This window comes from Nerophis ophidion, linkage group LG12, assembly GCF_033978795.1.
Source record: "Nerophis ophidion isolate RoL-2023_Sa linkage group LG12, RoL_Noph_v1.0, whole genome shotgun sequence".
NCBI classification, from domain to species: Eukaryota; Metazoa; Chordata; class Actinopteri; order Syngnathiformes; family Syngnathidae; genus Nerophis; species Nerophis ophidion.
This window is the reverse complement of record NC_084622.1, coordinates 22,788,439-22,816,236: the sequence shown is the minus strand read 5'-3', so window position 1 is coordinate 22,816,236 and position 27,798 is coordinate 22,788,439. Positions and strand designations below refer to the sequence as shown.

Here is a 27,798-nt window from a genome sequence, read left to right as displayed (position 1 = left end):
GAACAACATTTCTCAATGAGCTATTGCAAGGAATTTAGGGATTTTACCATCTACGGTCCGTAAAATTATCAAAAGGTTCAAAGAATCTGAAGAAATCACTGCACGTAAGCGATGATGTTTGGGACTTTTGATCCCTCAGGTGGTACTGCATCAAAAACCGACATCAGTGTGTAAAGGATATCACCACATGGGCTCAGGAACACTTGAGAAAACGCCATACCATTACAGATGCTGGCTTTCAAACTTGGGGCCTAGAACAATCCGGATGGTTCTTTTCCTCTTTGGTCCACAGTTTCCTAAAGCAACTTGAAATGTGGACTCGTCAGACCACAGAGCACTTTCCCACTTTGCATCAGTCCATCTTAGATGAGCTCGGGCCCAGCAAAGCTGGCGGCGTTTCTGGGTGTTGTTGATACATGGCTTCGGCTTTGCATTGTAGAGTTTTAACTTGCACTTACAGATGTACCGACCGACTGTAGTTACTTAAATTGGTTTTCTGAAGTGTTTCTGAGCCCATGTGGTGATATCCTTTGCACGATGATATCGGGGGTTTTTTGATGCAGTACCGCCTGAGGGATTGAAGGTCACAGGCATTCAATGTTGGTTTCCGGCCTTGCCACTTAGTGGTTTCTCCAGATTCTCTTAACCTTTTGATGATATTACGGACCATCCATCCATTGATTTTCTACCGCTTATTCCTTTCGGGGTCGCGGGGGGCGCTGGAGCCTATCTCAGCTACAATTGTGCAGAAGGCGGTGTACACCTTGGACAAGTCGCCACCTCATCCCACAGATGGTGAAATCCATAAATTCCTTGCTATAGCTTGTTGAGAAATGTTTTTCTTAAACAATTTGCTTATGCATTTGTTGACAAAGTGGTGACCCTCGCCCCATCCTTTCACGGAAGCTGCTTTTACACCCGATCATGGCACCCACCTGTTCCCAATCCGCCTGTTCACCTGCGGGATGTTCCAAATAAGTGTTTGATGAGCATTCCTCAACTATCTCTGTCTTTGTTGTCACTTGTGCCAGCTTTTGTTTAAACCTGTCGCAGGCTTCAAATTCCAAATGAGGTAATATTTGCAAAAATGTAACACTAGTTTACTAGATCGAACATTAAATATCTTGTCTTTGCAGTGTATTCAATTGAATGTAGGTTGAAAAGGATTTGCAAATATTTGTATTCTGTTTTTATCTACCATTTTCACAACATGCCAACTTCACCGGTTTTGGCTTTTGTATTTATTAATTAAATTTTGTCCCGTTTTGCCCTCCATTTTTATGCATAAGTTAACTTCACACTAAATGCTTACCACTTCAGCCTTGTTTCCAACACTTATATATATTAATAAAAAATAATATTCCAAATAAAAGAGCATTGCTAAAACAACAGAGTATGTAACCAAGTAGAGTATTTCCAAGCAAGTCTGCAGACCCCACCTGATACGAACACGTCGGCCATTCTTATTTTCAACCTGCACCGTGGGCTCAATGTCAGCAGCGGAGTTTTTTCTGCTGAATCAGCAGAATAAGAAGCACCGCTGCCAGTTTTTCAACTTTCATTAAAAGTCAAACCTTTTTAAAGCCAAGCACGCCTGCTTTGCCCGGACCCCCTGACAATAATGCACTAACTGTTCGCCCGCCAAACTATCAAACTGCTTCTTTTTTTTTTTTAATTCCACACCTGCGAGACATTACACGTGGCGGTTCGACTCCGGTCCTGCAGACACAACAGGACTTTCTTTGTCGGGGGCCTCGGAACCATTAGTGTGGCAAAACAATTCATCAGAGGGAGATAGGGACACGCACACTGCAGGTCTTTGTGTGACACCCTGCTTCAACGCAAGGCATTTCCTGCTGGTTTTACAACATTTGGGGAGAAGTATTTTAATGGGAACCACCTCCAGCCTGACACTGCCCTCAATAAAGAAACACGGAGCACATTTATCAATGATTGACTCTTGTGGGGTGGAAAAAAAAACTCATTTTTGGACATTGATCGTCAATTCAGTAATTATTAGATATGGCCGAGAATGGATTTTTTGCCGAATTCCGATATTCCGATATTGACCAACTCTTAATTACCAATTCCTATATGTACAGTGGTGGAATGAACACATTATTATGCCTAATTTTGTTGTGATGCCCCGCTGGATGCATTTGACCAGGGGTCCCCAAACTACGGCCCGCGAACCGGATCCAGCCCGCAAGCGTCCAAAATCCGGCCGGCGGGAAATCCTGAGTTTAAAGAAAAAAATTAACAATTATTTTTGATTATTTTTTTAAAATCTGTCCCTTCTAATTCATTTTCTACTGCTTGTTACTCTGTGTCTCCTAGTCGTTCAAGGAAATCATAATGTCTAAAAATAGATTTTTCCATTGATGGAGTGCGCACTTGATGTCATGTTTTCAATCAATCAAGTCATTTAGTGCGTGAGGAATGTATATATATATATATATATATATATATATATATATATATATATATATATATATATATATATATATATATGTATATATATATGTGTGTATGTATATACATATATATATATATATATATATATATATATATATATATATATATATATATATATATATACACATACATACATACATACATGGGACGGTGTGGCGCGTCCCTTAAGCACGGGGTGGCCGTGCGCAACCCGGGGTCCCTGGTTCAATCCCCACCTAGTACCAACCTCGTCACGTCCGTTGTGTCCTGAGCAAGACACTTCACCCTTGCTCCTGATGGTGCTGGTTAGCACCTTGCATGGCAGCTCCCTCCATCAGTGTGTGAATGTGTGTGTGTGAATGGGTAAATGTGGAAGTAGTGTCAAAGCGCTTTGAGTACCTTGAAGGTAGAAAAGCGCAATGCAAGTACAACCCATTATTTATATATATATATATATATATATATATATATATATATATATATATATATATATATATATATCCCGGCCCCCGGCAAAATTATTTTAACCCAATGCGTCCCCCGAGTCAATAAGTTTGGGGACCACTGCATTAAACAATGTAACAAGGTTTTCCAAACTAAATCAACTTAAGTTATGAAAAAAAATGCCAACATGGCACTGCCATATTTATTATTGAAGTTACAAAGTGCATTATTATTTATTAACATGCCTCAAAACAGCAGCTTGGAATTTGGGACATGCTACCCTTGAGAGAGCATGGGGGGATTGAGGTGGGGGGTAGCGGGGGGGGTGTACCGGAAAAGTTAGTGCCGCAAGGCATTCTGGGTATTTGTTTTGTTGTTTGTGTTGTGTTACGGAGCGGATGGTCTGCCGAAATGTGTTTTTCATTCTTGTTTGGTGTGGGCTCACAGTGTGGTGCATATTTGTAACAGTGTTAAAGTTGTTTATACGGCCACCCTCAGTGTGACCTGTATGGCTGTTGACAAAGTATGCGTTGCATTCTCTTGTGTGTGTGAAAAGCCGTAGATATTATGTGTTTGGGCTGGAACGCAAAGGCAGTGCCTTTAAGGTTTATTGGCGCTCTGTACTTCTCTCTACATCCGTGTAAAGTCATACATTTAACTTTGTGAAACCAATACCGATAATTTCCGATACTACATTTTAAAGCATTTATCGGCCGATAATATCGGCAGCCCGATATTATCTCTCGTCACTACATATACTGTAGATCAGTGGTTCTTAAGCTGGGTTCAATCGAACTCTAGGGGTTCGGTGAGTCGGCCTCAGAGGTTCGGCGGAGGTCAAGACACACCCGACTCATCGTATGAATACAAACTTCTCTCTTATCGGCGTAATACGGATACGGCAACAGCAGAAGTCACACTGATTTGCAGGTGTGTAATTTGTTGTGAGTTTATGCACTGTGTTGGTGTTTTACTTTGAACAAGGTGATGTTCATGTACAGTTCATTTGTGCACCAGTAAAAAAAAAACATTGTCACAGTTTAGTGTGGGGAACATTTTCACCATTAATTAGTTTCGTATTAACATACAAATTAGTAAAATATTGGCTCTTAACTAGTCGTTATTAAGTATTTGTTAATGCCTTATTTGGCATGGCCTTATTATAACCCTAACCCTCTAACCCTGTCCTTAACCCTAACCAAATAACTCTGAATTAAGTATTTGTTACTTAGAATATGTTCCCCTATTTTCCAAATAACTCAAAATTAAGTCTTTGTTACTTAGAACAGTGGTTCTCAACCTTTTTTCAGTGATGTACCCCCTATGAACCTTTTTTTAATTCAAGTACCCCCTAATCAGAGCAAAGCATTTTTGGTTGGAAAAAAAGAGCTAAAAAGGTAAAATACAGCACTATGTCATCAGTTTCTGATTTATTAACTTATATAACAGTGCAAAATATTGCTCATTTGTAGTGGTCTTTCCTGAACTATTTGGGGGGAAAAAGATATAAAAATAACTAAAAACTAGTTGAAAAATGAACAAGTGATTCAATTTTAAATACAGATTTCTACACATAGAAGTAATCATCAACTTAAAGTGCCCACTTTGGGGATTGTAATAGAGATCCATCTGGATTCATCAACTTCATTCTAAACATTTCTTCACAAAAAAAGAAATCTTTAACATCAATATTTATGGAACATGTCCACAAAAAATCTAGCTGTCAACACTGAATATTGCATTGTTGCATTTCTTTTCACACTTTATGAATTTACATTCATATTTTGTTGAAGTATTTTTTAATAAATATATTTATAAAGGATTTTTGAAATGTTGCTATTTTTAGAATATTTAGAAAAAAATCTCACGTACCTCTTGGCATACCACTGACTTAGAATATGTTTCCCTAGTGTCCAAATAACTCTAAAGTATTTGTTACCTAGAATATGTTCCCCATACTAAAGTGTTACCAAAAACATAACTTTGTCTTGAATTTGAAAAAAAACATTTTATTTTTCAGTGAGAAGGGTTCAGTGAATGCGCATATGAAACTGGTGGGGTTCGGTACCTCCAACAAGGTTAAGAACCACTGCTGTAGATGGAGTATTGTTGTCTGTTTTTGATGTTTTTAGAGGGCTTTTTGCAGGCGGGTTAGATGACTACCGTTTGCATTATTTTACAATTTAAAAAAACACAAAAAAAGAAAGATGTATCAATCAGTCAATCAATCAATGTTTATTTATATAGCCCTTAATCACAAGTGTCTCAAAGGGCTGATATGTGTTCTTGCCTTACAAAGGGATTGTAAATGATAGGCAAAATTCCAACAATAAAGTGCAGTTCCCCTTTAAAAAATGCCATTAACATGTCTAAACTAGAACATATCTAAAAATAATAATAATTAAAAAAAAACGCACCAAAATAATTTGGGGTTTTTTTGCCGACAAATTCAGTATAAAGTAACCAGTGTATACATTTAATTAATCCTATTTTCTTATTTAAATGGTAAATGGGCTATACTTGTAGCGCTCTTCTACATTCAAGGAACTCAAAGCTTTGACACTATTTCCACATTCACCCATACACACAAACATTCACACACTGATGAATATAGTGATAAAATAAATAGTGATTTATTTTATTTAGTTCAGGGTTCTTGAACAAACCACAGTTATGGGCAAAAGTGAAACATGCATATTATTTTCTCCTGTGATGCCACCGGTAGATTTTGTGTATTTTTACCTTTTGGTCCCTCATCTCATCATTGTTCCAAAATGCTTGTTTTAATGTTTTAAGGTAAGCTTTGATGTTGTACAGATCAAATCAACTTTATTTATAAAGCACTTATCATACATAAAAGAAATTCAACGCAAAGAGCTTTGCAAACTTCAAAACAATACCCCGATGACCCAGATCCCCCATTATCACGCACACAATCAGAATCAGAAATACTTTATTAATCTCCGAGGGGGATATTAATACCAACGACTATAAAAATGGGACCCATTACCTCCCTACTTGGCACTCAGCATCAAGGGTTGGAATTGGCAGCTAAATCACCAAAAAGGATTCCCGGGCGGCACCACCGCTGCTGCTCACTGCTCCCCTCACCTCCCAGGGGGTGATCAAGGGTGATGGGTCAAATGCAGAGGACAAATTTCACCACACCTAGTCTGTGTGTGAGACAATTGTTGGTACTTTAACTTAACTATCCAGAACCATTTTGCATTTTTAATAGGAGCTGTAGACATTTTGTGGTTGTATGTCTTTGATCTTAACGTTAATAACGTCATTTTTTTTTAATCACTGACAAATATGAATGATATGGGGGAAAAAAAAAAACTTTTCAAAAGCCCTGTGTCATGACATGGTTTATGCAGCTTGCTGCGGGGTTTGTTCTCCCGGGATGCAAACGTACTACTCTGGCCCAGGCGTGAAGGTAGGAACATATTTAATTAACTGACTCCAAAAGTGAAAACAAAAAGGGCGCACAAGTCAAAGACAAAACTAAATAGCACGATACAAAAACTAACACTTCGACAGAAACTATGGACGTGAAACAAAACTTGCTAACTGTGGCATAAATAAACAAAACTTACCTGGCAATGAATGAGACAAACAATACAGAGCATGAATCTACGGCTTGAACATAGCAACGTGAACTAAGCGTGAAAGGGCAATGTCGCCAGGCCGACTGACTGGCAAGGGCAGTTTAAATAGTCTCTTGATTAGAGCCAGGTGAGCGTCCGAACACCAGCAGCAGGTGAAAATCACATGTCACCATGGCAACCAAAACAAACAAGAGTGCACCAAAAAAACAGGAACTAATGGAGTTCAAAACAACAGAAAATAACAAAAACGTAATCCAGACCACCGAACATGACACCCTGTGCTCGGGACCATGGTACAACACCCCCACTCGCACCTTCGCTTTGACACCCGTTAATATTTATTATTGTCAGTATTTGTTAGTCCGTAGTCATTTATTTTGCAAAGACTGTTTGAACATCTTTACCCCTCTCGTTGACAGTTGTGGAAGACCGTACATCCGACTGAGCCATGGAGAGGGCTCCATGGATAAGGGAGACCGGATACCACGTTCAGGTGTGCATTGGATTTTTTTATTTTGTTATCAGTCCAAATACAATGTTGTTTTTAACCAATGAAAAGCATGAATATCTAAAGTGTTGGTTTGTCTTTTCAAGGGTTTTTATTTACTTTCTCTACAAACCCCGTTTCCATATGAGTTGGGAAATTGTGTTAGATGTAAATATAAAAAGAATACAAGGATTTGCAAATCCTTTTCAACCCATATTCAGTTGAATATGCTACAAAGACAACATATTTGATGTTCAAACTCATAAACTTTTTTTTTTTGCAAATAATCATTAGCTTTAGAATTTGATGCCAGCAACACGTGGCAAAGAAGTTGGGAAAGGTGGCAATAAATACTGATAAAGTTGAGGAATGCTCATCAAGCACTTATTTGGAACATCCCACAGGTGTGCAGGCTAATTGGGAACAGGTGGGTGCCATGATTGGGTATAAAAACAGCTTCCCAGAAAATGCTCAGTCTTTCACAAGAAAGGATGGGGCGAGGTACACCACTTTGTCCACAACTGCATGAGCAAATAGTCAAACTGTTTAAGAACAACGTTTCTCAAAGTGCAATTGCAAGAAATTTAGGGATTTCAACATTTACGCTCCCTAATATCATCAAAAGGTTCAGAGAATCTGGAGAAATCACTCCACTTAAGCGGCATGGCCAGAAACCAACATTGAATGAACGTGACTTTTGATCCCACAGACGGCACTGACACCGACACTGACATCAATCTCTAAACGATGTCACCACAAGGGCTCAGGAACACTTCAGAAAAGCACTGTCACTAAAAACAGTTGGTCGCTGCATCTGTAAATGCAAGTTAAAGCTCTACTATGCAAAGCTAAAGCCATTTATCAACAACATCCAGAAACGCCGCCAGCTTCTCTGGGCCCGAGATCATCTAAGATGGACTGATGCAAAGTGGAAAAGTGTTCTGTGGTCTAACGAGTCCACATTTCAAATTGTTTTTGGAAATATTCAACATCGTGTCATCTGGACCAAAGGGGAAGCCAACCATCCAGACTGCTATCGACGCAAAGTTCAAAAGCCAGCATCTGTGATGGTGTGGGTGTGCATTAGTGCCCAAGGCATTGGTAACTTACACATCTGTGAAGGCACCATTAATGCTGAAAGGTACATACAGGTTTTGGAACAACATATGCTGCCATCTAAGCGCCGTCTTTTTCATGGACGCCCCTGCTTATTTTAGCAAGACAATGCCAAGCCACATTCAGCACGTGTTACAACAGCGTGGCTTCGTAAAAAAAAGAGTACGGGTACTTTCCTGGCCCACCTGCAGTCCAGACCTGTCTCCCATGGAAAATGTGTGGCGCATTATGAAGCGTAAAATACGACAGCGGAGACCCCGGACTGTTGAACGACTGAAGCTCTACATAAAACAAGAATGGGAAAGAATTACACTTTCAAAGCTTCAACAATTAGTTTCCTCAGTTCCCAAACGTTTGAGTGTTGTTAAAAGAAAAGGTGATGTAACACAGTGGTGAACATGCCCTTTCCCAACTACTTTGTCACGTGTTGCAGCCATGAAATTCTAAGTTAATTAATTTTTGCAAAAAAAAATAAAGCTTATGAGTGTGAACAGCAAATATGTTGTCTTTGTAGTGCATTCAATTGAATATGGGTTGAAAAGGATTTGCAAATCATTGTATTCCATTTATATTTACATCAAACACAATTTCCCAACTCATATGGAAAGGGGTTTGTACAATCATGCATTTTAAAGCAGTGGTTCTCAAACATTTTTGGACTAATACAATCTCAGAAAACACTTGGCTCTCCATGTCCCGCTATAGTGACCAATACAGTAGCATAGTAGGCCTAAATATTCATTAAAGGCCTTAGTGGCCACATGTGTGGACAGCACCTTTCAGCTCTTATTTCCAAAATTGTGTATAGTATTGAACTGGGGTCTTATGGCCACTTATGTGGACACGTATACCGCCATCTGGTGTTGTCAGAAGAGTATAACATAAAATGGAATTTGGAAAAAAAAAAGTGTAAAAATAAGATTTAGCATGTCACTAAACATCAAGTACACGTTTGTGTACTTATGGACTACACTGCAAAAAGTCAGTGTTCAAAAACAAAAACAAAAAAATGAGGGGTCGGGGCTTTTTTTTAGATCTTTAAGATGGAAAGTGTCATTATGATATGCAGTGATTTTTTTCTAACGACCGTAGATCTTGAACTATACAAAGTATTTCAATGGTTGGAATCTGCGCTTTTGCATGATATACTATTGATTATGGTCATCTAATTAGTAACTATGGTAATATCATTAATTACAATGATAATGTAAGTCACAGCAGTTCAAAGGAGGCACCCAGCAGTGTGGGTGGGGAGCGTTTCCACAGAGTGTTTCCAGAGCAACCAGCCTGAAATGTGAGTGTCAGGGACACCCGTACATTCTGGGTGTCTAATTCAGTCAAAAATGTAAAATTAAAGGGGAACATCACCAAACCTATGCAAGCGTCAATATATACCTTGATGTTGCAGAAAAAAGACCATGTATTTTTTTAACCGATTTCCAAACTCTAAATTAAACGCCTTTCTGTTTATCGGTCTTTTAGCGTTGACGTCAGAACGTGACGTCACCGAGGTAACACACCCGCCATATTCATTTTCACATTACAAACACCGGGTCTCAGCTCTGTTATTTTCCGTTTTTTCGACTATTTTTTGGAACCTTGGAGACATCATGCCTCGTCGGTGTGTTGTCGGAGGGTGTAACAACACTAACAGGGAGGGATTCAAGTTGCACCACTGGCAAGAAATCTGCCGCCAGACCCCCATTGAGTGTCTGCACATTTGACCGGCGATGCTAAGACAAACATGGCACAGAGATGTATGGATAACCTGCAGATGCATTTGCAACGATTAAGTCAACGAAATCACAAAGGTGAGTTTTGTTGATGTTGTTGACTTATGTGCTAATCAGACATATTTGGTCACGGCATGACTGCCAGCTAATCGGTGCTAACATGCTATGCTAATCGATGCTAACATGCTATTTACGCTAGCTGTATGTACATTTGAAACTAGATACCCACATTTAATGCGAAACAAACACTTACCAATCGACATATTTAAGTTGCTCCAGTGTCACAAGATGCGAAAGTCCTGATCGTTTGGTCCGCATATTTTACCGGCGATGCTAATAAGGCAGCTGTGCTATAGGCCACTTCATTAGGTACACCCATGCTATGGCCGAATAGCGTCAATTGCTATTCGCTCAATAGCTTCAATTTTCTTCTTCAATTTCGTTTTCGCTATCTGCCTCCATACTCCGACCATCTGCTTCAATGCATGCGTAATCTGTTGAATCGCTTAAGCCGCCGAAATCCGAGTCTGAATCCGAGCTAATGTCGCTATATCTTGTTCTGGTAACCGCTATGTTGTTTGTATTGGCAGCCCTGTATGACGTCACAGGGAAATGGACAGTCGCATCGCAAATAGGGAAAGTCAAGAACTTTAAAGCTTTTTTTAGGGATATTCCGAGAGGTGTAAAATTTTGAAAAAAACTTCGAAAAATAAAACAAGCCACTGGGAACTGATTTTTATTGTTTTTAACCCTTTTGAAATTGTGATAATGTTCCCCTTCAAGGCGGTCTGTCATAACGTTTGATTGTAAAAATATGTCGATCGAGAGGGGGTGTGGCGTTAATGTGTTTTATCGTTTATAGTTCATATGGTAAATCCCATATTCTTTATTTACATGTACATTCTCATTCAGTAAAAATAAATTACTTTTTTATTCTGTTTTTTTCAGGTGGTCTGTCATAAAGCTTCATTATAAAATATATCGATGTTGAGAGTGTCACGTCTATGGGATCATGTTTTGTTTTGGTCATGTTCGGTTTTGTTTTTTGGACCCTCGGTTCCTGTTCCTGCACTTCCTTGTTTTCTTTTTTACCATCCCAACTCATTAGTTTTCACCTTGTCCTCATGTCTCACACCTGTTTGCAATTATTACGTCTATTATTTAAACCGGAAGTTGCCAGGAAGTCAGCCTGGCGACTACCTAAACTTCCTACATGCCCTGCCATGCCTGTTTTATCATTCTGTCCATGCCACGTAAGTTTTTTTTATGTCACAGTTATTGAGTTTTGGTTTTGTTTTGTCCATAGTCATGCCATATTGCTAGTTTTTGTGTCTTAGCCAAGTTTTGTACTTCTGCCCTCGTACGCAACTTTTGTTTGTTCCTTTGTTTGTAGTTTGTTGGTAAAAGAAATAAATATGTACCTTCAATCAATCAATCAATCAATCAATGTTTATTTATATAGCCCCAAATCACAAATGTCTCAAAGGACTGCACAAATCATTACGACTACAACATCCTCGGAAGAACCCACAAAAGGGCAAGGAAAACTCACACCCAGTGGGCAGGGAGAATTCACATTCAGTGGGACGCCAGCGACAATGCTGACTATGAGAAACCTTGGAGAGGACCTCAGATGTGGGCAACCCCCCCCCTCTAGGGGACCGAAAGCAATGGATGTCGAGCGGGTCTAACATGATACTGTGAAAGTTCAATCCATAGTGGCTCCAAGACAGCAGTGAGAGTCCCGTCCACAGGAAACCATCTCAAGCGGATCAGCAGCGTAGAGATGTCCCCAACCGATACAGGCGAGCGGTCCATCCTGGGTCCCGACGAGCGGTCCATCCTGGGTCTCGACTCTGGACAGTCAGTACTTCATCCATGGTCATCGGACCGGACCCCCTCCACAAGGGAGGGGGGGACATAGGAGAAAGAAAAGAAGCGGCAGATCAACTGGTCTAAAAAGGAGGTCTATTTAAAGGCTAGAGTATACAGATGAGTTTTAAGATGAGACTTAAATGCTTCTACTGAGGTAGCATCTCGAACTGTTACCGGGAGGGCATTCCAGAGTACTGGAGCCCGAACGGAAAACGCTCTATAGCCCGCAGACTTTTTTTGAGCTCTAGGAATCACTAATAAGCCGGAGTCTTTTGAACGCAGATTTCTTGCCGGGACATACGGTACAATACAATCGGCAAGATAGGCTGGAGCTAGACCGTGTAGTATTTTATACGTAAGTAGTAAAACCTTAAAGTCACATCTTAAGTGCACAGGAAGCCAGTGCAGGTGAGCCAGTACAGGCGTAATGTGATCAAACTTTCTTGTTCTTGTCAAAAGTCTAGCAGCCGCATTTTGTACCAACTGTAATCTTTTAATGCTAGACATTGGGAGACCCGAAAATAATACGTTACAGTAATCGAGACGAGACGTAACAAACGCATGGATAATGATCTCGGCGTCTTTAGTGGACAAAATGGAGCGAATTTTAGCGATATTACGGAGATGAAAGAAGGCCGTTTTAGTAACGCTTTTAATGTGTGACTCAAAGGAGAGAGTTGGGTCGAAGATAATACCCAGATTTTTTACAGAGTCACCTTGTTTTATTATTTGGTTGTCAAATGTTAAAGTTGTATTATTAAATAGAGGTTGGTGTCTAGCAGGACCGATAATCAGCATTTCCGTTTTTTTGGCATTAAGTTGCAAAAAGTTAGCGGACATCCATTGTTTAATTTCATTAAGACACGCTTCCAACTGACTACAGTCCGGCGTGTTGGTCAGCTTTAGGGGCATGTAAAGTTGGGTGTCATCAGCATAACAGTGAAAGCTAATACCGTATTTGTGTATGACGTCACCTAGCGGCAGCATGTAGATGCTGAAGAGTACAGGGCCAAGGACCGAACCCTGGGGAACTCCACACGTTACCTTAACATAGTCCGAGGTCACACTGTTATAGGAGACGCACTGCATCCTATCAGTAAGATAAGAGTTAAACCATGACAGGGCTGAGTCTGAAATACCAATTCGTATTTTGATACGCTCTAATAAAATATTATGATCGACGGTATCGAAAGCAGCGCTAAGATCGAGGAGCAGCAACATAGATGACGCATCAGAGTCCATCGTTAGCAATAGATCATTAGTCAGTTTTGCGAGGGCTGTCTCAGTCGAGTGATTTGCCCTGAAACCGGATTGAAAGGTTTCACATAGATTGTTAAACGCTAAGTGCTCATTTAGCTGCTCTGCAACAATTTTTTCGAGGATTTTCGAAATAAAGGGAAGGTGAGACACCGGTCGGTAGTTTACCATGAGGTCTGGATCGAGGTTAGGTCTTTTAAGGAGAGGATGAATAACCGCTTTTTTGAATGCAACGGGAACAGTGCCCGAGGAAAGTGATAAGTTTATAATATTTAGCACTGATGGACCTAATAATACAAAAAGCTCCTTGATAAGTTTCCCAGGAAGTGGGTCAAGTAAACATGTTGTTTGTTTTATTCCATTTACACGTTGTAACAATCCTTCTAATGTTATTTCATCAAAACGAGAGAAACTATTTTGGATATTTGCTGTATCCGCCGTATATACAATCGTATCTGTGTTACTATAACCCCGTTGTAGCTGGGACGCATTGTCTTTAATCTCCTTTCTAATAAGTTCAATTTTCTTATTAAAGAACTTCATAAAGTCATCTGCCGAATGGGTGGAGCTACTGGAAGGAGTCCCTTGTTGGGTTAGCGATGCTACTGTACTAAACAAAAATTTTGGATCGTTTTTATTCATGCGGATGAGATTTGAGTAATAATTAGTTTTAGCTAAGGTAAGCATGCGTTTATAAGTTATTAAACTATCACTCCATGCTTGATGGTGCACCTCAAGTTTAGTCGTGCGCCATTTGCGTTCCAGCTTTCTACATAATAATTTCTGAGCTCTAGTTTCTTCAGTAAACCATGGCGTACGCCTTTTTGGAGCCTTTTTTAACTTCAGCGGTGCTATACTATCAATGGTTTCGCGCAGGGCGTTGTTAAAGTTGTTAGTGAGGTTATCAATAGAGCCCACATACTTTGGGAACGGTGCCATTACCGAGGGCAGTAGGTCCGCAAGAGTCGTCGTTGTGGCAGCATTAATGTTGCGGCTGCTATAGCAGTTATTATTATTATTAGCTTGCCGAACATGAGTCTGAACTTCGAATTTTATAAGGTAATGATCGGACATTACTTTAGTATACGGGAGTATCATAACTTTGGAGACGGTGATACCTCTGACAAGCACTAGGTCTATCGTATTACCGCTGCGATGCGTCGGTTCATTTATTATTTGTGTAAGACCACAGCTATCAATTATAGTCTGGAGCGCCACGCACGGTGGGTCCAATGGGGTATTCATATGGATATTAAAGTCCCCCATTATAATTATATTATCGGCGTGCGTCACTAGATCAGCAACAAACTCTGAGAATTCACTAATAAAGTCCGAATAGGGCCCTGGGGGGCGGTAGATAACGGCCAGGCACAGAGGCAGAGGTGTGGCAGACTTCATAGAAAGCACCTCAAACGATTTATATTTATTATTTAAGTTAGGACTAAAGTTAAAGTTTTCGTTGTATATTAGTGCGACGCCCCCTCCCCTTTTGAGGTGACGGGCAATATGCGCATTCGTATAGTTAGGAGGGGATGCCTCATTTATCGCAAAAAAGTCGTCTGGTTTAAGCCAGGTTTCGCTAAGACCGATGACGTTAAGGTTGTTGTCTCTAATGACCTCATTGACTAATAACGTTTTGGGAGACAAAGATCTGATGTTTAGAAAGCCCATATTATAGGTAGTGGGCTGTTTTAAGGAGTTGTTGATAAAATTATCCGTAGTAGCAATATTAATAATGTTGCGTTTATTATGCACAGTGTACTTAAAATAATTACGACCATATCTAGGAATTGATATGACGGGAATTTTCAGATTGTCTACTTGGCGCTGCGATAAACTGAACGCATCATAATTTGCCACCTCAGTAGAACGCATGTCTAACTCTGACGAAGTCATAGACACAGTAGAAAAAACATTTTGTGAGTTGTGTATTATTCTACGAAAATTGCTATGTGTACAGGGATCATCCAGCCTGGCGCTGGCTAGTTCTAACTCAACTGACTCCATACCCAGGCTAGCAGGCTCTGTAATTGCCTGTGACCGGGCTTGCTCTAGTGCAGTTAGTCAAATGTGGCTCAATGCGAAGTCTATGTTCCGAGACAAGAGGATAGCGCCTTCCTGGTTAGGGTGAAGGCCGTCTCTCCTCAGCAAGCCAGGTTTGCCCCAGAAAGAGGGCCAATTATCAATAAACGTAAATCCCTGTTGTCTGCAGAAGCTATCCAGCCACCTGTTAAGAGAGACTAATCTGCTATATCTCTCATCATTGCCTCTCCCAGGCAGGGGGCCAGAGACAATTACTCGATGCCTGGACATCTTTCTGGCGAGATTACAAGCCCTGGCTATGTTTCTCTTTGTAATCTCTGATTGTCTCATCCTAACGTCATTGGAGCCAACGTGTATTACTATATTCGCATAACTAGTGGTGCGGTTAGCCTGCCGTACGTGCTTACTAGACCTGTTGCGAGTTAGCTCCCTAAGATTAGCTTCAATGTCAGGTGCTCTGCCCCCGGGAATACACTTAATTGTGGCTGGTTTGCTAAGCTTTATGTTTCGGGTGATGGAGTCCCCTATGACTAAAGTGTGGTGCCCGGTAGACTGGGGTGTAGGACTAGCTAAAGGGCTAAATCTATTATGCGTCTCAACCGGTACACCGTAGCTTGTAGGCCGATTAGGGCTGCTACAAGCTGGGCTAGTTAGCTCGCTACAGCTAATGCTAGCAGATGTGTCCGCAACATCTAAAGTTACGAAATTACACTGCTCTAACTGGCGGACACGGCTCTCTAGCAAAGCCAACCTATCCATGAGTAAAGTGCACGAAGCGCAGGAAGCCATACTCACAGAAACTTTCCGTCGCCGAGTGGAGTGCCAGCTGTCTTCGGGAAGTGGTGGTCACGGTGGCGGGGGAGAAGCTTCCTTCAGACCGGCGCTGCCTTTCTCCGCTAGCCTCGTTAGCTTAGCAGCTAGCTAGCTGAGGGCGAAGTGGTGAGACAGAGATCGGGTGATTTGCAAGTTAAATTGAACTATTAAAAATGTTCGATAAGTTGTAAATAAAGCTGCAAAACAGTTAAAATCACACAGATAGAACGATACTTAGCTTTTTTGCAACAAGAGCAGTCAGCGAGCAGTCATTCACGTTGACCCGGAACCGGAAGCAAATGTTCATTCACGCCTTGATCGTGCCAACTTTCCTTTGCATCGGAAAAACAAACCATCCCATAGTCCAAGTCTTGACAGAGGGGGTCTGACGTTCATATGTTGTCAATATTCAGTGTTTTATGGTTCATAGTTAAAATTGTAAATCTCACATTATTTTCATGTACTTTCTTGGTGTATCATTCAGTAAGAAAAAAGAAAAAATTCCATTCCCTTTTTTAAGCCGGTCTGTAATAAATTTTTTAGCTTTCAATCAGACATTATTTTGAGGTTTTGTATTAGTGTTCCTAAAAATCGGATATACCGGCCCCCAAACATATTTTTTTCTCTAATAAGTAAGTAAGATAAGTAGTAGTAGAGAGGACCATTTGAGACTGACGTGGGAGGAGATTTTTACAGCAAAGTTCTAAAACTTAGTGATATATCAGATGTATCAGATTGTAGGTGTTTTTGTTTTTTTACCCTTCGTGTTCATATTTCGCTGTTTTTGTTGCATTGTTGTTGCGTTTCGCTTGATTGTAAAATATGTGGATGGAGAGGCAGTGTGACGTTAATACGTTTAATACGTTGTCAATTTTCAGTTTATAGTTAATAAGGTAAATCCCACATTCTTTATTTTCATGTACATTCTGGGTGTTTCATTCAGTAAAAAATGTAAACTACCAATCCATTTTTTTAAGGCGGTTTGTCATAACGCTTGATTGTAAAATATGTCGATCGAGAGGGGTTGTGATGTTCATGTGTTTTATCCTTCATAGTTAATTATTGTAAATCCCTCATTCTTTATTTTTATGTACATTCTCATTCAGTAAAAAAAAATTAAAATTCCGTTCCATTTTTTTCAGGTGGTCTGTCATAACGCTTGATTGTCAAATATGTGGATGGAGAGGGTGTGTGACGTTCATATGTTGTCAATATTCACTGGGGCGGTATAGCTCGGTTGGTAGAGCGGCCGTGTCAGCAACTTGAGGGTTGCAGGTTCGATTCCCGCTTATGCCATCCTAGTCACTCCCGTTGTGTCCTTGGGCAAGACACTTTACCCACCTGCTCCCAGTGCCACCCACACTGGTTTAAATGTAACTTAGATATTGGGTTTCACTATGTAAAGCGCTTTGAGTCACTAGAGAAAAGCGCTATATAAATATAATTCACACAATTCACATCCTTCATAGTTATTGTTGTAAATCTCACATTCTTTATTTTTATGTACATTCTGGGTGTCTCATTCAGGAAAAAATGTAAAATACCAATCCGTTTTTTCAGGCGGTCTGTCATAACGCTTGATTGAAAAATATGTTGATCGAGAGGCGGTGTGACGTTCATATTTTGTCGATATTCAGTTTTTTATCTTTCATAGTTAATAGTGTAAATCCCACATTCTTTATTTTCCTGTACATTCTCATTTAATAATAAAAATGTACATTCCATTCTGTTTTTTCAGGTGGTCTGTCATAACGCTTGATTGTAAAATATGTCCACTGAGAGGGGGTGTGACGCTCATATGTTGTCAATATCCACTGTTTTATCCTTCATAGTTATTATTGTAAATCCTACATTCTCTATTTTCATGTACATTCTCATTTAGTAAAAAAATATTAAAACTCCATTCCTGTCAGAGTTTGTTGGTGACGAACCCCAAGATGCAGAGATGGAGGCAGGCATTCAATAAGAAAACATGATTTAATTAAAAGTAAAGAACAAACAAAAGGGGTACAACAAAAAGCGCGCACGAGGCGGATAACCAACAAAAGGAGCTTAGCATGGAAGCTAGCAAAAACAAAAGGCTTAGCATGGAGGCTAGCATAAACGGAACAGGGAAAAGAAGTTGTTACATGTTGTACTAAGACAAAATAGGAAGCAGGGAACCAAAAAACAGTAAGCTACAAACATTTAACGAATTAAAGCTTACTGCTACGCTGCAACGACACGACAGGAGCGACAATACAATACAGAAGTGACATGCAATACGTGACATCAACAATAATCCAGCACTGACTGGAGGAACAAAGCAGGTAAAATAGGAGCGGGCTGATTGACACCAGGTGTGGCCAGGTGCCAATCAGCCGCAGCTGAGAGGAAAACAGCGCACAGGGGAAAAAAAGGAAACAGACAAAATAAGAGCGCTGACAGGAACTAAAAACAGGAAATACTAAACACACACAGAGGAAAAACTAAAATACAAACAAGCTGTCAGTGGCAAGCCTGACAATTCTGATTTTGTTTTTTCTGTTTTGCTTTTTTATGTTTTTAGCATTCAATCAGACATTTTTGTGAGGTTTTATGTTAGTGTTCCTAAAAATCACGTGACATCGACAATAATCCAGCACTGCCTGGAGGAACAAAGCAGGTAAAATAAGAGCGGGCTGATTGACTGGTGGTCCAGAACTGATGTGGTGTTCATGCTTGTCCTGGTTTCAGAAGACCAAGTGCTGGTGTCATCAGACTACGACAGTACCCACGAAGCCAACCACAGTGACAGCAGTGACGTAGCACATACCGAGGAGGACTCCTCCCAGAATGTCATCCTCCACCCGCTAATACCTCCAGAGGTACAAAGACCACCTCCGGAACCATGAGTGGACCACATAGTCTTTGAAACTAAATCTCCCATTTCACAGGACAAACCTATTCTGGCTCCAGAGCCGCTATTAATGGAAGACTTAGAGCCCATAATGAGTCAGCTAAACAATTGGAACTTCCCCGTCTTCTGCTTGATGGAGAAGACCAGCGGCAAATGTGGACGGATCCTCAGTCAGGTGAGCATGTCCGGGGGGGTCAAAGGTCAGTCGCCGGTTAATGCGTCCAGTCGATGATGTCAGGCTTTTTCTATCCACACTCGATTTTTGTTTTTCTTTTAAAGCCTTTTCAAGGTTTGAAATGGCCTTGTTTTTGTATTTTGGATAACGTGTTTTAAACCAGTGGGGGGGGGAAAGCAATTTCACTGAAATCAAGGATGTCCAAAGTGTGGCTCCAAGCATGGGTTTTAACTAAAAGCCTGCCTCCAAAAATAAAAACAGATAAAAAGTGGAACAAAACAACAAACAAAAACAGCAACAACAAACTGGGAGCGCAGGTGCCAAAATGTTACTGTAAAACTAGCATTTTTTTTATTTACAGTAAAAAACTAATTTAATTTTTACAGCAAAATTCTGGCAACTGAGACTTTCTAAAATTTCCAAAAATAACTTTAGTTTTTTGTTTCTTTTACTGTAAAAAAAACATATTTTAATTTTACAGTAAAATTCTGGCAACTGAGCCATTCTAAAATTTTCAGAATGGGATTGTGCTAAAAAAAAATGTATTTACCCTCAGGGATTAATAAAGGCAACTGAACCATTCTAAAATAAAAAATAAAAATAAAAAAAAGTTTTTTATTTTATTTTTAATTTTTTTTCCTCCCTAAAAAACACATTTTTAATTTTACAGTAAAATTCTGGCAACTGAGCCATTCTGAAAATTTTCAGAATGGAATTGTGCTAAAAATTTTAATTTCCCCCCAGGGATTAATAAAGGCAACTGAGCCATTCTAAAATAAAAATGAAAAAAATTAAATGTTTTATTTTATTAAATTGTTTTATTTTTCCCCTAAAAAATAAATTTGAATTTTGCAGTAAAATTCTGGCAACTGAGCCATTCTAAAAGTTTCAGAATGGGATTGTGCTAAAAAAAAATTAATTTCTCCTCGGGGGTTAATAAACACAACTGAGCCTTTATAAAATAAAAAAAACAACTTTGCATTTTTTATTTTTTTTTACAGTAAAATACGAATTAAAATTTTACAGTAAAGTTCTGGCAATTGAGCCATTCTAAAATTTTCAGTGTGGGATTGTGCTAAAATTTAATTTCCCCTCGGGGATTAATAAAGGCAACTGAGCCATTCTAAAATGCAAACAAAAAATGTTTTCATGTTTTAATTTTATTTTTATTTTTATTTTTTTCCATAAAAAACATTTAAATTTTACAGTAAAATTCTGGCAACTGAGCCATTCTAACATTTTCAGAATGGGATTGTGCTAAAAATGTTCATTTCCCCTTGGCGATTAATAAAGGCAACTGAATCATTCTAAAATTTAAAAAAAAATATATATATATATATATACATATAACTTAGATTAGAGTCCCCTCTGGGTTAATAAAGGCAACTGAGCAATTCAAAAATGTAAAAAAAAAAGAAAAATTGCTATTTTTTTTATTTATTTATTTACAGTAAGAAACAAATTTACATTTTACAGTAAAGTTTTGGCAAGTGAGCATTCTAAAATTTTCAGAATGGATTGTGCTAAAAAATTTGAGTCCTCCTCGGGGATTTATTTAAGGCAAATGAGCCATTCTAAAAATCTCCCCCCAAAAATTGTATTTTTTAATTTTTTATTTTATTTTTATTTTTTTAATCATTTTTATTTTTCATAGTAAAAAAAACTAAAAAAAACTAATTTAAAATTTACACTAAAATTCATTATGTTTGATTTGTTTTTTTCGCCAGTGTTGTGACTAATTTTCTTTTGTGCGTTTTTTCAGGTCTCTTACAGGCTTTTTGAGGATACTGGTTTGTTTAAGACCTTCAAGATCCCCATTAACGAATTCATGAACTACTTCCATGCCCTTGAGAATGGTTACAGAGACATACCATGTAAGCCTGTTACATTTGATCCGTCTATCTACATTTATCCATCCATTGACTTACCCGTCCATCCTTTCATCCATCCATCCCTTCACCTACCTACTTCACTCCCTCTGTATCCATCCATCCATCTATCTATCTATCTGTCTATCTATCTATCTATCTATCTATGTGTGTGTGTGTGTGTATATGTATATACATACACACACACACACACAGTGGGGCAAAAAAGTATTTAGTCAGCCAGCGATTGTGCAAGTTCTCCCACTTAAAATGATGACAGAGGTCTGTAATTTTCATCTTAGGTACACTTTAACTGTGAGAGACAGAATGTGAAAAAAAAAATGCAGGAATTCAATACATTGTAGGAATTTTAAAGAATTTATTTATAAATTATGGTGGAAAATAAGTATTTGGTCAACCATTCAAAGCTCTCACTGACGGAAGGAGGTTTTAGCTCAAAATCTCACGATACATGGCCCCATTCATTCTTTCCTTAACACGGATCAATCGTGGTTTATTCAGGTGTACTTGAGAGGAGGCTTCGCCGGATAGTCGAACCTCGGATTCAGGAGGAACAGTGTGGTTTTCGTCCTGGTCGTGGAACTGTGGACCAGCTCTATACTCTCGGCAGGGTTCTTGAGGGTGCATGGGAGTTTGCCCAACCAGTCTACATGTGCTTTGTGGACTTGGAGAAGGCATTCGACCGTGTCCCTCGGGAAGTCCTGTGGGGAGTGCTCAGAGAGTATGGGGTATCGGACTGTCTTATTGTGGCAGTCCGCTCCCTGTATGATCAGTGTCAGAGCTTGGTCCGCATTGCTGGCAGTAAGTCGGACACGTTTCCAGTGAGGGTTGGACTCCGCCAAGGCTGTCCTTTGTCACCGATTCTGTTCATAACTTTTATGGACAGAATTTCTAGGCGCAGCCAAGGCGTTGAGGGGTTCCGGTTTGGTGGCCACGGGATTAGGTCTCTGCTTTTTGCAGACGATGTAGTCCTGATGGCTTCATCTGGCCGGGATCTTCAGCTCTCACTGGATCGGTTCGCAGCCGAGTGTGAAGCGACCGGAATGAGAATCAGCACCTCCAAGTCCGAGTCCATGGTTCTCGCCCGGAAAAGGGTGGAGTGCCATCTCCGGGTTGGGGAGGAGACCCTGCCCCAAGTGGAGGAGTTCAGGTACCTAGGAGTCTTGTTCACGAGTGGGGGAAGAGTGGATCGTGAGATCGACAGGCGGATCGGTGCGGCGTCTTCAGTAATGCGGACGTTGTATCGATCCGTTGTGGTGAAGAAGGAGCTGAGCCGGAAGGCAAAGCTCTCAATTTACCGGTCGATCTACGTTCCCATCCTCACCTATGGTCATGAGCTTTGGGTCATGACCGAAAGGATAAGATCACGGGTACAAGCGGCTGAAATGAGTTTCCTCCGCCGGGTGGCGGGGCTCTCCCTTAGAGATAGGGTGAGAAGCTCTGCCATCCGGGAGGAGCTCAACGTAAAGCCGTTGCTCCTCCACATCGAGAGGAGCCAGATGAGGTGGTTCGGGCATCTGGTCAGGATGCCACCCGAACGCCTCCCTAGGGAGGTGTTTAGGGCACGTCCAGCTGGTAGGAGGCCACGGGGAAGACCCAGGACACGTTGGGAAGACTATGTCTCCCGGCTGGCCTGGGAACGCCTCGGGATCCCCCGGGAAGAGCTAGACGAAGTGGCTGGAGATAGGGAAGTCTGGGCTTCCCTGCTTAGGCTGCTGCCCCCGCGACCCGACCTCGGATAAGCGGAAGATGATGGATGGATGGATGGATGGATCAATCGTCCTGTCCCCTTAGCAGAAAAACAGCCCCAAAGCATGATGTTTCCACCCCATGCTTCACAGTAGTTATGGTGTTCTTGGGATGCAACTCAGTATTCTTCTTCCTCCAAACACCACGAGTTGAGTTTATTGTATATACGGCGGATACTGCCCTCCAAAATAGTTTCTCTCGTTTTGAGGAAATAACATTAGAAGAATTGTTACGACGTGTAAATGGAATAAAACAAACATGTTTGCTTGACCCACTTCCTGGGAAACTTATCAAGGAGCTCTTTGTATTATTAGGTCCATCAGTGCTAAATATTATAAACTTATCACTTTCCTTTGGCATTCCCCTAGCATTCAAAAAAGCGGTTATTCATCCTCTCCTTAAAAGACCTAACCTCGATCCTGACCTCATGGTAAACTACCGACCGGTGTCTCACCTTCCCTTTATTTCGAAAATCCTCGAAAAAATTGTTGCAGAGCAGCTAAATGAACACTTAGCGTCTGTCAACCTATGTGAAACCTTTCAATCCGGTTTCAGGGCAAATCACTCTACAGAGACAGCCCTCGCAAAAATGACTAATCTATTGCTAACGATGGATTCTGATGCGTCATCTATGTTGCTGGTCCTCGATCTTAACGCTGCTTTCGATACCGTCGATCATAATATTTTATTAGAGCGTATCAAAACACGAATTGGTATGTCAGACTTAGCCCTGTCTTGGTTTAACTCTTATCTTACTGACAGGGTGCAGTGCGTCTCCCATACAATGTGACCTCGGACTATGTTAAGGTAACGTGTGGAGTTCCCCAGGGTTCGGTCCTTGGCCCTGCAGTCTTCAGCATCTACATGCTGCCGCTAGGTGACATCATACGCAAATACGGTGTTAGTTTTCACTGTTATGCTGATGACACCCAACTCTACATGCCCCTAGAGCTGACCAACACGCCGGACTGTAGTCAGCTGGAGGCGTGTCTTAATGAAATTAAACAATGGATGTCCACTAACTTTTTGCAACTCAATGCCAAAAAAACTGAAATGCTGTTTATCGCTCCTGCTAGACACCGACCTCTATTTAATAACACAACTTTAACATTTGACAACCAAACAATTAAACAAGGCGACACGATAAAGAATCTGGGTATTATCTTCGACCCAACTCTCTCCTTTGAGTCACACATTAAAAGCATTACTAAAGCGGCCTTCTTTCATCTCCGTAATATCGCTAAAATTCGCTCCAATTTGTCCACTAAAGACGCCGAGATCATTATCCATGCGTTTGATACATCTCGCCTCGATTACTGTAACGTATTATTTTGGGGTCTCCCCATGTCTAGCATTAAAATATTACAGTTGGTACAAAATGCGGCTGCTAGAATTTTGACAAGAACAGGAAAGTTTGATCACATTACGCCTGTACTGGCTCACCTGCACTGGCTTCCTGTGCACTTAAGATGTGACTTTAAGGTTTTACTACTCACGTATAAAATACTACACGGTCTAGCTCCATCCTATCTTGCCGATTGGTTGCCCACATATGTGGTCCCTCCAAGTTTCTCATAGTCATCATTGTCACCGACGTCCCACTGGGTGTGAGTTTTCCTTGCCCTTATGTGGGCCTACCGAGGATGTTGTTGTGGTTTGTGCAGCCCTTTGAGACACTAGTGATTTAGGGCTTTATAAATAAACATTGATTGATTGATTGATTGATTGATACCAAAAAGTTCTGTTTTGGTTTCATCTGACCACATGACATTCTCCCATGTGCTCTCTGGCAAACTTCAGATGGACATGCACTGGCTTAAGCAGGGGGACACGTCTGGCACTGCAGGATTTGATTCCCTGTCGGCGTAGTGTGTTATTGATGGTAACCTTTGTTACTTTGGTCCCAGCTCTCTGCAGGTCATTCACCAGGTCCCCCCGTGTGGTTCTGGGATTTTTTCTCACCATTCTCATGATCATTTTGACCCCACGGGATGAGCTTTTGCGTGGTCTTGTATGTCTTCCATTTTCTGATAATTGCTCCCACAGTTGATTTTTTTCACACCAAGCTGCTTGCCTATTGTAGATTCACTCTTCCCAGTCTGGTGCAGGTCTACAATTCTTTTCCTGGTGTCCTTCAACAGCTCTTTGGTCTTTGCCATAGTGGAGTTTGGAGTCTGACTGTTTGAGGCTGTGGACAGGTGTCTTTAATACAAATAACAAGTTCGTACAAGTGCCATTAATACAGGTAACGAGTGGAGGACAGGAGAGCTTCTTAAAGAAGAAGTTACAGGTCTGTGAGAGCCAGAGATCTTCCTTGTTTGAAGTGACCAAATACTTATTTTCCACCATAATTTACAAATAAATTCTTTAAAATTCCTACAATGTGAATTCCTGGATTTTTTTTTCACATTCTGTCTCTCACAGTTGAAGTGTACCCATGATGAAAATTACAGACCTCCGTCATCATTTTAAGTGGGAGAACTTGCACAATCGCTGGCTGACTAAATACTTTTTTGCCCCACTGTGTGTGTGTGTGTGTGTGTGTGTGTGTGTGTGTGTGTGTGTGTGTGTGTGTGTGTGTGTGTGTGTGTGTGTGTGTGTGTGTGTGTGTGTGTGTGTGTGTGTGTGTGTGTATATATATATATATATATATATATATATATATATATATATGTATGTATGTATGTATATTTTTATACATATGTATATGTGTGTATATATATATATATATGTATATGTGTGTATCCTATAAAAATGGGTCATGTTGCACATGTGAATGACTCAAGCCCCTTTGCGTTTGCAGCCCAGCAGTGCACTCTAGTGGTGGATTTATGTCAGACTGACTCTGTTTTGTACCTCCACCCAGATCATAACAGGGTCCACGCCACAGATGTGCTCCATGCCGTCTGGTACCTCACAACACAGCCAGTTCCAGGTCTGCCCAGTCTCCTTACTGACCACAGCTCTGCTAGTGACTCAGGTGGGTCCGGCAGTCAGTAAAGCAAAAGGTGCTTCTACAGTAGCTTTAATTTTAGCACATAGTATACATATGTGTGTGTATACATATATATGTTTGTATATATGTTTATATATATATCATCATCATCATCATCATCATCAGCCGATGTCAGCCCACTGCTGGACGAAAGCCTCAGCATGTTTCTGCCATAGTGAAGGATCTCTAGCTGCTTCCTGCCACTGCACTGTTCCCCAATATTTGTCTATTTCATCTCGCCATCTCACTCTCTGTCTTCCTTTATTTCTGCTCCCATCCATGGGTCTCCATGATGTCATTAGGAAAGTCCATCTATTATCTGTTCTCCTACTGATATGTCCAGCCCACTTCCACTTACTTAATTTGATAGTTCTCATAATGTTTGTTTTCTCACCCATTCATTTGTTGTTCTGTCTTTATATGTGATTCCGAGCATATTTCTTTCCATGTTGTGTTGTGCTGCTGCTATTTTCTTTTCCATTTTATTTGACAATGCCCAGGTTTCAGCTCCATATGTCATGGTCATGATTAAAGACCTTTCTTTTTAGGCTTAACAATATTTCTCCTCTCATGATGTTGTTCAGTTTTCCATATTGGCACCAAACCAATCTGATTCTCCTCCCTATCTCCTGTTCTTGACTCTTTTTCTTTCAGGCTAAATCTCTGCCCCAGATAGATATATTCATTAACTTTATCAATTTCATTTCCATTAACAGTCACATGTTCACGAGGAACCATGTAATTTGCCATAACTTTTGTTTTCTTCATATTCATTTTCAATCCACAACATTTGCTGGCATTTGCAAGGTCTTTAAGCATATCTTCCACTTCACTGAATTGCTCTCCCAAAACAACAATGTCATCTGCAAACCTCAGATGATTAAATTTGTCTCTGTTGATATCAACTCCTTTATCCTCCCACTCCAGAGAGCGAAATATGCCTTCCAAACAAGCTGTAAACAGTTTAGGCGAAATTGTATCGCCTTGTCGGATACCCTTCTTCATGTGGATTTTCTCGCTTGGTTTGTGCATTGTAACTGTGGAAGTGCAGTTTGTGTAGATGTCCTTAAGTACGTTACTTATGATGAATTCCTTGATCTTGCAGAGCTTTTAGAACGGACTGTGTCCCCACCGAATCAAATGGCTTTTCATAGTCTATGAAGGCCATACAAAGTGGTTTGTTGTATTCTTGGCATTTTTCTTTGATCTGATTCAATGTATGAATATGGTCCATGGTAGAAAAAACACTCTTAAACCCTGCTTGTTCTCTGGGTTGGTGGCTATTAAGTGTATTTTCCATTCGATTTGTCAGGATTCTTGTAAACAACTTGTATATGTTTGAAAGAAGGCTAATAGGTCTGAAGTTCTTGAGGTCCCTTTTGTCCCCTTTCTTGAAAAGGATGATCATGTTAGCTTCTTTCCACTTCTCTGGCACTTTCCCCTGACGTAAGCAAGCTGTGTATAGCTTCGCCAGCTACTTATCAATGACATCCTCCCCCTCTTTAATTGTGTCTATTAAAATATGATCTGGTCCTGGTGCTTTCCCTGGTTTCATGTTTTTGACTGCATACCGCACCTCCTAATATGTGATGTCTGGAATTTCTTCTGAGTTTATGGATAATTGAAGGTCCACTGACTGACTGATTTGATAGATCCATCCATTTTCTACCGCTTATTCCCTTTTTGGGGTCGCGGGGGGCGCTGGCGCCTATCTCAGCTACAATCGGGCGGAAGGCGGGGTACACCCTGGACAAGTCGCCACCTCATCGCAGGGCCAACACAGATAGACAGACAACATTCACACTCACATTCACACACTAGGGCCAATTTAGTGTTGCCAATCAACCTATCCCCAGGTGCATGTCTTTGGAAGTGGGAGGAAGCCGGAGTACCCGGAGGGAACCCACGCATTCACGGGGAGAACATGCAAACTCCACACAGAAAGATCCCGAGCCTGGATTTGAACCCAGGACTGCAGGACCTTCGTATTGTGAGGCAGACGCACTAACCCCTCTGCCACCGTGAAGCCCTGATTTGATAGAATCTGATAGAATTTGATAGAATTCTTCATAAAATTCTTCAATCATCAAAATAATGTCTTGATCTGTGATTTCTGTCCCTTTTTTATCAAGTAACGATGTTATTTTCTGCTTTCCACTTGCAAGTTTCTGCCTTGTTTTCTTCAAACTTCTATTGTTTTCTATTGTCTCTTGAATTTTAAGGGTGTTGTATTTTCTTATGTCTTGTCAGAGTTTTTTTCGTATTGTCTTGCATGTTTA

The 27,798-nt window shown here is 40.5% G+C and overlaps 1 protein-coding gene across 1 annotated transcript in view; it reads left to right on the top strand.

Annotated features, from left to right (window-relative positions):
- The window catches only part of LOC133563135 (cGMP-inhibited 3',5'-cyclic phosphodiesterase 3A-like), a 270,194-nt gene that overhangs the window by 216,418 nt on the left and 25,978 nt on the right, over positions 1-27,798 (top strand). The window contains exons 5-9 of the mRNA XM_061917097.1: positions 6,929-7,002; positions 18,549-18,679; positions 18,749-18,886; positions 20,649-20,760; positions 25,391-25,504. Of these exons, the coding sequence (XP_061773081.1) occupies positions 6,929-7,002; positions 18,549-18,679; positions 18,749-18,886; positions 20,649-20,760; positions 25,391-25,504 (569 nt within the window). The remainder of the gene's footprint in view (positions 1-6,928; positions 7,003-18,548; positions 18,680-18,748; positions 18,887-20,648; positions 20,761-25,390; positions 25,505-27,798) is intronic.